This window comes from Cynara cardunculus (assembly GCF_001531365.2).
Source record: "Cynara cardunculus var. scolymus isolate 2C chromosome LG 6, CcrdV1, whole genome shotgun sequence".
Taxonomy (NCBI): Eukaryota; Viridiplantae; Streptophyta; class Magnoliopsida; order Asterales; family Asteraceae; genus Cynara; species Cynara cardunculus.
Window position 1 is genome coordinate 20,560,353 of NC_037533.1, and position 13,124 is coordinate 20,573,476.

General features: G+C 31.1%; 1 protein-coding gene across 1 annotated transcript; it reads left to right on the top strand.

The window, feature by feature from the left end:
- The first annotated feature begins 4,528 nt into the window (after positions 1 to 4,528).
- Positions 4,529 to 4,838, top strand: LOC112514935 (mini zinc finger protein 2-like). The gene has a single exon (XM_025121579.1). The coding sequence runs from the start codon at positions 4,543 to 4,545 to the stop codon at positions 4,810 to 4,812; it is 270 nt and encodes an 89-aa protein (XP_024977347.1). The 5' UTR covers positions 4,529 to 4,542; the 3' UTR covers positions 4,813 to 4,838.
- Positions 4,839 to 13,124: the final 8,286 nt, after the last annotated feature.

The following is a 13,124-nucleotide window of genomic DNA, read 5'->3' on the forward strand; positions in this document are numbered from 1 at the left end:
GTTTTTTGCGTTTTTGAAGATGAGATGAGTTGGTAACAAACTAAGGAACTCCCATATCTATTTATACATGTTTTGGTAGCTAGAAAGATGAAAAAAAACAGTCATAAGGAGGCTCCAACGGCTAGTTTAACCATTTCTAACGGCTCCTTTGACTTTTAATGGCTAAATTGACTTTCGTTGACCGGGCCGGGCCGGGCTTATAACCGGTTTCATAACCGGTTCCGGTCCAAGAATTCGCTAAAATCATAAACCGGTTCATAACCGTCGGTTCACAACCGGTTACCACCGGTCCCGGTCCCTCGTCGGTTCCGGTTACGGGCCTCGGCTGGCTACGGGCCGGGCCGGGCCCATTTGACCATCTTTAGTCATGGGTGACAAATAAATATGATAAACAACAAAATTTCAAAATATTAATGCAATAGACAAGGAGGACATGGACCATTTACTACTTCAATTTAATATTTTGAATTAATTTGTTAATTTTCACGCTTAAAACTTGTCACTAACTTAATTTTTAAATAAATTAACAATTCTTTTGGTAAATTTATTATTATTAACTTCTAAATACAACACCTTTTTATTTTAGACTTTCTTTTGGAAATATTACTTTATATAATTAGTTATTTACCGATGTGTTTATTAATATTCAGTAGCATGTGACATTGTGCGTTACGTAGCGTCCAAATTTGTTAGGGAATTTATAACAAAATTAGGATGAAACATAATTCGCTAATTTACTACTAATGAATTTTAATATATAATTAGTGTAATTGAGTTGGCACAAGGAGATCTTATTCTACTTTCACATACCTCCTTCTTCCAATCTATCATTTTCTTACCAATGTGGATACCTAAATCCATTACTCCATCATTGGTAGTGTATATGTCTAAAAGCCAATCATCGGATAATCATGTTCGGACAATGAAAGACATTGCCTAATTATTATTCTATGTTATATCTAAACTTAAAAATAACCTTAGAATATTGTATTCTAAAATGTTCCTAATCAAATATTTATTCGGGTCTAGGTTGAATTAATATGGTACGACTAATATATGTAGGGATTCATATGAAGATATGGAATCCACATATGGATACAATTATGAGATATTGCGTACCGGATGTGACTCACCATGAGAACATTTGATTGGATGGCATGTGAATGTCGTAGACGTTTCTCATGTGGTCGTTGTACGTATAGTCCTTTGACTTGAATAGAGTTTGCATGCTATGTGTGAGTGATGTACTTTGATAACAGACTCTAATCATTTTGTAATTGGTTTACGGGAACATTGTTGGGTATGTCATTTTATATTAGGATTTATCATTTTGTTTTATAATTATGACTAAATTACAAATATTGTCCTTGCCTTATACCAAGGAAACAAGTATCATCAGCAATGTTTCAATTTGGTTTTGAAAATGGTTATTGGTCCTAACCGACCTACAATTAATGAGGGATATTTTAATCTTTTATCTATTACAAAAATAATGTACAAGTCCTTATAGCATTTGTGCAACATGTTACAATATTTATCAGAAAAACCACACCCATCTTCATCCCATTCCTAGCAACCAACCTTCTCTGATGAATCGTCGGCGACTACAACTTGGAGCACCCTCTCCTTCTTCTCCACCTACCTAAGTTAACTCTAAACCTATATTCTTTTCCTCTAGCTTACTCTCTGCTCTTGTTTGTCATGAATTCAAATATATAGTACTCGAAATCAAAAACTGATAACAAATTGTCAATACTTCATCCATGTATTTGTTCTTGTTTCCCGCGAGAGATGGAAAGAGGTTGAGGGAGTAAGAAATTTGGTTTTATGAAGCACACATGCAAAGTAAGACTGTGAAAGCTTACATGTCCATTTGAGAAGTGATATGATTGAATCGTAATGCCAAAGAACATGATCTACCATATGTAGATGTAGATAAAAGATGTTAGGTGAGGTGGGTTTTTGTTCTCTCTTTTTTCTTTTAGTACAACTTTAAAACTAACGCCTATCTTTTGAATTTGAATATTTATAGACCAAAAATTTAATTTATAAAAAAAAAAAACAAAAAACAACCTCCAACGGTGGTTATGGCCATGGATGAAACATAATCCTTGATGATATGTTTCTTGTAATTTCGAATTCCTGACAAGGACGATTTTGTAATTTACTATAGAGTTAAGTTAAACAATAACTTTTAGTATATTCTTATTCTGGGTAATATTTCTTTTTATTTAGTAATTTTTATTTTAAATAAAAAATGAACTTGTTCGACTATTCTTTTTTATTCTATGGCCCAATATCCTGGTTTAGTTGGGCTAACTGAAGGGTCCAATTAAGCTTTCTTTATTTGTTGATCGATGGCTTTGTGGGTGCATATTATTCGCATCCTTTAGCTTTGTGAATGCATGTTACAAGTACAAATCTGCAATCAGACAATGGGCTATGTAACCAAAAACATGGGGTCCTTTGGAAATGTTATTGTTGCCTGTTTTAATTATATGAAATTATTATTGTCGTCTGTTTTACTAACATACACGAAATAATAATAAGTTGGGTGGAACGTCCATGCCACTCCGTTTCGCTTGTAAAGAAATGTATTTCTTCCTCTCCAGAATGAACGAGAGATCGGTTATATTGAATTGGGAAATCATAAGTGCAACTCTACTTACAAATACTACTAATTTCATAAGCTACTGCTACTTGACCATGTATGGTTAGGTGTACAACCAACTCTAATTTGCCACCTATGATTCAATATATCTTCTACTCCATGTTTATTGCTTGCATATATACCGTCTAAATTACAAAATAACTTGGAATCTAATTTTGTATGGCAACATTCCTATACTTGTTGTTATTTACTTGACTCAGTAAATTTTACTCTACCTTTAAAACTATAAAAATATCTACAGGGAAATGCATACCAATTACCAGGGTTTGTGGAATTTATCAAGAATACATGTCTGAGCTCTTGGTATTTTTTTAATTTTGCTTCTAAAATTCTTAGATGCTACATTTATGTATAGTTTTATTATCTTCTTTCTGTCATCACTATTCACTCACAACTTAAGTTATGTGCAACGTCTTTCCGGTCTAAATAAAAAACACAATGGCTATGTTATTTGAATTTTTCGTATTCGTTGCTCCAATTTGTTGTCATGTAAAGGTTGCAACAGAAAACATAAACAATGAAAATACGGACTTGGTTATAAAGGTACTACGCAGTAACTTATGAGAATGAAAAAAAATGTTTGCTTTTATATAATATAATGGGTTTATTCTTTTAGAAGCTCAAATTTTCATTTTGAGTTAAACTTGGGGGTATGGGAATCCCTTTTCTTCCATACGTTCATTGTCATTTTCATTCTTCAGTAATCCAAACATCACCTTAAACATTTTATCAGGTAAGAAAATAATAGGAACTTTTTTTAATCATAATTTATTGTTAGTACTCAAATACACAACAGATTCAAGTTCGAATCTTACTAGCCTTAACTGCTAAGTCAACTATGAAATAACTTCTCATATGTGATTTTGATTGTTTTGGGTTGCCAAAAAAATAATAATACGATATTAAATTAAAATGTTTTGAAAATCCTTTTTGACATATATATATTTCAACATTTATTGGTTGATTTATAGATGTCGTATGAAAAAAGATTAATTTGTATTTGGTGACAAACCAATCATTTGTTAATTTCTCTGTTGAAAAAATATGCAAATTTTTAAAAAAACAATTCAAATAATATGACAACCAGAATACATGTAATATTATAAATAAAAAAAAAAGGTATACATTATATTAAATAATTGATAATATGGATTGAATTTATAAAGTTTAGTATACAATACATGTAATGTAATATTAATTGGGATGGAGGGGTACATCTTGAGGCCCATATGAAGTGTAAAACTCAAAATTTTGTCATATATATTTTTTATCCTAGTTCCGTATGAACTTGAATTAAAATATTTGCATGTATCAATTAAATGAATTATGAAATAGTTTATTTAAAATATATGTAAAATTAATAATTTGAATTTGGTTTTCATTAATGAAAAGACAATACAAGAAGCCATGAAATTAGAAGCATCAATCAGGTAGGTAGTCGTATTTTTGTGACGATTCATCCATCAATTTGCATAAATGATGAAAACAATTCCTGTAAAATCCATCTTACATCAACAAAGTAAGCGTAAGCGTAAGCCTTCATATATATATATATATATATATATCATTAATTTCTTATTGTAATTAATTAATTAATTAATTAATTAAAGAAACAAATTAAAAAACATCCCATATATAGTATAGTATAGTGGTTGAATCATTGGAACAAGTGGCAACATACAAAACTTGTCTGCAAGGCTTAATACATATAATTAATAGTTTTTCATTATTAAATTATACAAAATTACGACAAACCTAATCCACCACTTATGAACCAAATATTTTAATCACACCCCCACTTAACCAAAAGCTACCCATTTATTATTTCTTCATAAACACATTTTGAGAGAGAGAGAGATTCAATCATATCCATGAAAAAGACTAGTGCTGCAGGTTCTAATGGAACTTCAAGTGCTTCACTCATTCAGACGTTTAGGTATGGAGAATGCCAGAAGAATCATGCAGCCGACATCGGTGGGTATGCTGTTGATGGATGCCGGGAGTTCATGGCCACCGGAGAAGAAGGTACGACTGGTGAGTTCACATGTGCTGCCTGTGGCTGCCACCGGAACTTTCACCGGAGACAGGTGGAGTTGGAGGAGTCATCTACTAACTGCAATCATCTTCATCTAGCTAGCTAGCTAGGATTGATTCATTAATTTCACTTTATATATATATATTAAACCCAAGAAATTTGAGGGCTGGTAATCTGTACAAATCTACTCAACAAAAACTGCAAACTCCATTAATTAAAGCCTTCATTTTTATGATTCTCTTATATACATATAACTTTTATAATTTCTGAATGCGTATTTGTATTTGATTTGTAGATGTTAAAATTATGTTTTCTTCAAGACTAATAAAAAACAAAAGCATTATATTTTAATTGGGCGAATTCCGGTGTACAAATTTATAGGTCGTCTTCTTTGTTGGAGATGAATCATTCTTCATCAATCACTCACAGCAAACACCACTTTATATGTAAACCGAAAAATTCTATTGATTTTGTCTAAAAACCAAAGTATAATACGACACTTTATTTTAAAAACATCATAGAATTTGTTAAGACGTCCAAAATCATCCTATAAACATATTGTAACTTTTTTAGATAATTTTTCTAATGTAACTCTTTAAGAGCGTCATAGATTGATGGATTCGTCCATCAAATATATATCAATATCATTCGTATTCTCCAATATATCAATTTGTTGTTGCTGCAAAAAAAAATCAATAATTTTCCTTATTAATTAGATTATTTGTCATCAATTTTTGATCGTGAAACTCTTTTGGTAACCTATATGTTTAGCTAAAATAAAATAAAATATAATATCCATAAAAATTATATAAAATTTACACATTAATAATATATATACATAATAAACATATATATATATATATATATATATATATAATTTTATAAAAATGATATACTAGCGGCGGGTTGGTGGGTTTACTACTAGAAAACTGGGCATTTCCGGCGTCTTTTATGGGTATTTCCGGCATTTCCGATTAGCGATTTACCTGGGTGGTCAATTTATGGGGAAAAACAACGTCGATGAAGGCGTGTAGGTGCACTATTCCGAAGATTAGGATTAGAGATTGATAGAAAAGCAAGGATATGGGTTCGTGTGAGTAGGCAACATTACCTCTCCCTGAAAAGAAGGTGATCCAGCCGCACCTTCCACAAGATTTCATTCTTGAACAAAAATCCATTTTTTGATTTATTTCAAGTCAACTTTTATTGACTTCTGTTGGAAATCCGCCGGAAAAATTAAACTTGTTATATTATCGGCGGATTTCTTAATTAAGGGTTAATTAATCTTTTAAAATTAATTAATCTTTGAAAAAAAATTAAAAAAGATTTTTATAAAAACATTTCCGGCGGATTTATTTTTTTTAATTTTTTTTAAATTTTCCGTCGGAAATTCGCCTGTAATTTTTTAGAAAAATAATTTTTAAAAATTAAAAAAAGCCTTTTAATCTTTTTCAGCGGATTTCCGGCGGAAAATTAAAAAAAAATATTTTTGAAAAAAATAAAAAGTAAATCTTTTAATGATTTTCGGCAGAAAAATAATAATTTAAAAAAAAAAAATCCACCGGAAATATGTTTAAAAAATTTATTTTTACGAAATTAAAAAAACTTCTAACCTTTTCCGGCGGATTTCCGGCGGAGAAATAATAAAAAAATTTAAAAAATAAAGAAAAATCATTTTTAAAAATTAAAAAACATTAATGGATCGTATTGGCCTTTAATTAACCGTATTGGGCCTTAATGAACTGTATTGGGCTTTAACGGACCGTATTGGACATTAATTGACCGTATTGGACTTTAATAGATCGTATTGGACATTAAGGGTTAATTAATCTTTTAAAATTAATTAAAAAAGATTTTTATAAAAACATTTCCGGCGGATTTAATTTTTTTAAATTTTCCGCCGGAAATCCGCCGGTAATCTTTTAGAAAAATAATTTTTAAAAATTATAAAAAAACCTTTTAACCTTTTCCGACGGATTTCCGGCAGAAAATTAAAAATAATTTAAAAAATCTTTTTAAAAAAAATAAAAAATAAATCTTTTAATGATTTCCGGCGGAAAAATAATAATTTTAAAAAAAAAATAAATCCGCCAGAAATATGTTTAGAAAATTTATTTTTAAGAAATTAAAAAAACTTCTAACCTTTTCTGGCGGAGAAATAATAAAAAAAATATATAAAAATAAAGAAAAATCATTTTTAAAAATTAAAAAACATTAATGGATCGTATTGGACATTAATGGACCGTATTGGGGATTAATGGACCGTATTGGGCTTTAACGGATCGTATTGGACATTAACGGACCGTATTGGACCTTAATGAACCATATTGGGTTTTAACGGACCATATTGGACATTAATTGACCGTATTGGACTTTAATTGACCGTATTGGACTTTAATGGATCGTATTGGACATTAATGGACCGTATTGGACATTAATGGATCGGATTGGGCCTTAATGAACTGTGTTGGGCTTTAACGGACCGTATTTGCTTTAATGGACCGTATATATTTCATTATTTAGTTTGGGTTGTCATTTGTTGGCAAAACATTAAGATTGTTTACGTTAGAAATTACGTATATATCATGCTTTAGTTTGGGTTTCCATTTGTTGGGCAKACATTAAGATTGTTTACGTTAGAAATTACGTATATATCATGCTTTAGTTTGGGTTGCCATTTGTTGGGCAAACATTAAAATTGTTTACGTTATATCATGCTTTAATTTGGGTTGTCAATTGTTGGGCAAACGTTAGGATTGTTTTGGATACAATTTTCGTATCTATCACTATTATTTTGTCTGGAAACGTCCCATTTACAGCCGTTATGCTGTCAAAATTGACTTGCAATCTTTTTTAAACCATATATAGGATGAGTATTCAACGGGTCTTAGCCAAAGATACGGCGATGATCCCTTTACCTATCCCTTAGTTGATAAAGAGCTGTGGGAGCAAGCGGTTGGGGGAAGCAGAAAAGGTCGTCTATTTGGGTTTGAGTACAACCAAGATCCCAATTGTGTCTTGACCGGCAACTACACGAAAGCTGGTTCATCGTCTTCGGAAAAGCGGGTATGTGTCTTTTTTTTCTTTTGATGATGTTTATCGATCTAGTTTATAATTCATATTAAATATTATAACGTTTTATTTATTTTATAGAAAATTGTAAACTTAAAGGTCCAAGTTTTGGATTTACAAGAATAAAATCAGCGTCGACAGACTGTGGAGGAGCAACTTCTGAAACAAATGAATGATATGACTGCTTTGGTTAACGAACTACGTCAATCTAATTGAATATCGTTTGTTTATTTGGAACAATTTAATTTGTTTGTAACATTGTGTGATACTTTAAATGGTATATGTTTTGTAACAATTGTGTACTTTAATCAGTGTATGATATTTGGTTGCATTTTAATTTTTTAGTTTTATCCATATTTTTACAGGTTTTAAATATTTATTAAAAATAAACAAAAAATAAAATTTTTATAATAAAATTCTTTTTCCGGCAGATTTCCGGCGGAAACATCCGCCGGTAATATTGAAATTGTTTAATAATTTTTAAAACTATATAAATATTTAAATAAATATTAAAAAAAATCACCAGCGGATTTCCAGTGGATCCGTCCGCCGGTAAATAAAAAAAATATGAAAATCTTATTTGATTAATTTTTTCCGGCGTGAAAACACTACGGAAAATTTCTTAATTTTTTTAATTAAGCCGGCGAAAGATTTTTGGCGGCCGAAATCCGCCGGAAAACTCGACGGAAAATGATACACCGGTGCCCTCTTTTCCGGCGGACAAATCCGCCGAAAAACCCAATTTCCGGCGGATTTCCAGCGGTGTCCGCCGGAAAAGAGGGTCATTTTGGTAGCGTTGGGCGGGTTGAGCCTAATTTCAACCCTCCTAATTGGCGGGTTAGCGGTTTGGCGGGTGGACGAGTTGGCGGTTTGGCGGGTTGGGTTTAATTGGATTGTTAGTGGGTTGGGTTGGATGGGTTTCGCGGGTTGACGGTTTTTTGTACACCCCTACTTCTTGCATGATCCTTTTTGTCTTTACAAATATATTGAGGCTTAATCATTTGAGAACTCTAAAATTTGTGAGATCTGTAAGAACTTTTACCTTAAGGTTTTGTTTTACATGGTTTTTTTCGGTCCAAGTATAGCATTTAATGTATCGATAGACATATATTTACTTTATAATGTGTTTCATATGTGTTCGGCTCACAATGTGGAACCTTTATACGTATATTTTGTCTCACAAACACGTCAAAAATGTTTATATTGTGAATCAAGTATATGTGAAACAAATATATGCTAATTAATATTCTAAACTCTAATCTTAGATAGAAAAAAAATCATATGAAATAACACATGATGCACAAGTTTTTAAGGATATCACAATTTCACGGGTTTTCAAAACAACCCCCCAACACACACATACACACACACACACACATATATATATATATATATATATATGTGTGTGTGTGTGTGTGTGTGTGTATAGGATTCAAGCGAAAACATTCTTGTTTTATGATAAAGTGAGAACACTTATGAGCCTCCAAATTAATCAACCTAACAAAAGTTAGAATAAATAAAAATAAATTAGTATTTATCAACAATTTATGGTTATCTTATATATGTCTTTATCTATTAAATATTGTTAGCATTTATATATGTTGTCAATAATGATGTGATTTTATTGTGATAATAGTATGGTAATACTTTTGATAAATCGATGATTTTCTATGATATTATTTTATTGTGATAATGATATGATAAATTGAAAACCAATTATGTCCACAATCATTACTCTGTATGTTCATTGTCGTATTATGATCACAACATTACCATGTCACCAATAGAGGCATCGACATCGTTAATCGAGGCATCAACATAAGAAGTTTTCGATGTCAACAAAATTTAAGAGATAAAGACAATATAAAATAACCAAAAATTATTGATAAATACTAATTTATTCGTAAAACAGAAGTTATCTCGTTTGAACTCTTTTAAAATAAAGTGTTGTATTAACTATTTTATAGAACGTTATTTGAGAAAATGTCATAAAAATGGGTTTATAGGACAATTCTCAAAAGTATCATATGAAAAGATAGATTTATATGACATTTCTTAAAAGTGTCCTATAAAATAGTTAATACGACATTTTATTATAAGAGGGTCCAAAAAAATCCATTATGACGCTCAAAAACGTCTTATATACTTATTGTAACACTTTTAGATATGACACATTAATTTTTTAATTCTAAAAAATTAAGTCCTATAAAATAGTATTCTAAAATGATAATGCATTTCTAAAGAGGGAGGAGACAGTGATTGATGATGAAGAACGTTAGTACCTAATAAAAGATGTGCATTGCACATTCAATAGAGGCTAACACGCCTCTTTCAATAGAGGCTAGACTTAAACTGAAGCAGCATACATTGTCCAAAAAGACCATAGTGTTGAATTTAGGTTTAAAAAGATGCAAGCTATTTTTCTTATCTATTTGGGGTTTCATTGATTCATAACCTGCAGCATTATGGGTATATGATATAGGCGAATTATCGTGTAGTTATGGTGAGAAGCCTAATAATTAAGAGATTTGAATCATTGATCACTTTTAATCTCATGCTTACTCATGAATTGTATTTTAGAAGGGAATTGATTCGGTGCACCTCATTAATGTTGACATTCAATTAAGAATGATTCAATGATGGAGATCTTTTCTTACACTTTTAACCATGACTTCTTTTCTAACCAGAACCCAACCCATGTGATATATACATACATACATACATACATACATACATACATACATACATACATACATATATATATATATAGAGAGAGAGAGAGAGAGAGAGAGTTTTGAGAAATGCTGGAAGATGGCAAGTTATAAATCTTTGAGAGCTAATTAAAAGAAGAAAAATACAGTCTGCAATCTGTGTATTTAGGTATGGTTTCAAAATGAACAAGAGAGATTGAATTTTTGGATCAAACAAAACTATAGAAATCAAACCAACCTATAAAACAACTTGTGAACCATCATCACTTTGGACCAAAGTTCCTTCCTTCAGTTCTGTTTCAGAAACTTGTCATCTTGTATTATGAATAGGGTCGGATCCTCTTCGAATCCGCCTTTTGTTGGATTGATTTGGATCAAACATCATTGCGGGTGTGGGTGCTATACTCAACTCCTTATCCAGTTGTTCAACTGCTTTCAACACCCGCACATTTCTTGAAAACAATGTGTCTTCTCCCCATCTCAAAGCAAGATCGATGCTTGTAATGGCGGACACCCTTTCTGATTGGATCGATAGAAACACGATGCAAACAAGAATGATGGTCACCCGGTAAGTAGCAATCCCCATAATTAATAGGTCAAGGAAGATGAGAAAAATGGACTGTTACAAATAAGGGAGAGTTTCATCTTTTATGAGATTTGGATGAAAGTAAAGGTAGGAAAAAAAAGCATCAAGGGTTGTTAAAGAAGAGGGAGGTAGATTCACTTCAATCAATCATAAGCATATAGAAGCAAAAAAGATATATATACATATATATATATATATATGAAGGGGTGTTCTTTAGGATACTCTTGACAGGTTTGAATGGAAAGTAAGTTGGAACACCACTCTTGCAATTTTTATACAATGTGTTCCCTATTTTTTTCTTTCTAATTAATACTACTACAAAAACAAATATCACCTAAAAATTAATATTATTTCTTTATCTAAAGGTGTTATAATAAGTTTTTTTTTTTAATGACTTCTTTGATACAAAGCATTGTTTTAGCTATTGTATAGTTTTTATAAGACATTCTTTTAAATAGTAAAATAGCTAATACGATCTTCTTCTTTTTTAAATAAAATTGTTCAAAAAAATTTGTTACGACACCAGAAAAAAGGTCATAAAAAACTATTACACCACTTTTAAATAGGAGGTTTTATTATTTGATCATATAAAGTGGTCTATTAGACATTTTTGAACCTGTTTTTAATTTGTTGTACAGATCGAGAGTTACGAGCAAGAGGTTGTTGATAAAGAGTATGAGGTAATTTGAATGGATTTTTGAAAGCAAATGGAGATTGCTACAGATGCAAGAAAGCCAGATAAAGAAAAAGTTAAGAGAATAGAAACATCTTCAGAAATATATACCAAGACTCTGCTTTATGCTCTCAACTTTAGAATTCCAAGCTCTTATATCCATGGAACCACTCTTCTTCTCTGCTTTATGCTTTTCTTTCTTTCCCAATAACCATTTCTTTTTCTTCTTTTTACTCATTTCTAACATTAGCCTTTCTTTTTGTTTTTCGTTTCTGAATCGGGACAAGAATCAACGAATTGAACAAAAATGATCCAAACCAATTAAATTGTGGCATTCTTGGAATTCTGTACGTTAACTTCTTTTCTAACAAACATTTTCAAGGGTATGTGTTTCAGCTACAGATGTTCTACTACTCTCGGTTTTGGTTTTGCCAGAGACTGACGGGTGTGTAAAAAAAAACACCCAAACAGTGCAGTTTGGTCCTGTCTGCAGAGTGAACCACTTCATTTGACGGTTTAACCGACCAAAATGCCTATTTTTGTGTGTGTGTGTATATATATAAAGAGAAATACGAATGATCGTGTAAGAATAAAAGTTAAGATGAAAAACGTAAAAAGAGATCTAGACCATTGATCACTTTAAGCTTACCCTACACCCCATGAATTGCCCTTATTACATGAAATGATCTGGTACATCCCGGTACATCGCATTAGTGTTTATCTTCAGTTAAAATTGATCCAACGGTGAAAATCTTTTCTCACCCTTCTTACATTACTTTCGTTCTCACTGAAAGAGAGAGAGAGAGAGAAAAAAAAATGATCGTGTGAGAAATAAAGTTGGCGTGAGAAGCGTAACAAGGATCTCCATCATTGATTACTTTTAATCTCATATCTACCTATGAATCACGCTTTATAATGGAATTGATCTGGTGTGTCTAGATGTATCTCATTAGTGTTGATCTTCAATAAGATTGATCCAAGGGTGGAGATAAGATCCCATCTTACGTTTCTCACCAGAACCCAACCCTATATATATATATATATATATATATAGAGGTTGGTTCAAATAGAAACCAACCACATGGTATAAACTATGGAAACCGATCTTGACCAATCACATTCTTTCTTCACTTTAGGTTCAAATCTAAATTATAAATTAATGATAAGGGTAATTTGGTAATTCAACCTTTTTGTAACCCCCAATAATTAATTGGAAGTTACAAATCTTAAAAGATACATCTAATTGTTCATGAGATTTTTATGATTTYTTTAWTATTTCRTGTTCATGGTATTCATTTTAATTGATTTTATACATATATTGAAATTGGTTGTCTAAGTGTACAAGATTTTCATTTCGTTCAAGATACATGGAGAAT

Coding starts and splice junctions, on each gene's coding strand:
- LOC112514935 (XM_025121579.1), top strand. CDS start 4,543: ATGAAAAAGACTAGTGCTGCAGGTTCTAATGGAACTTCAAGTGCTTCA.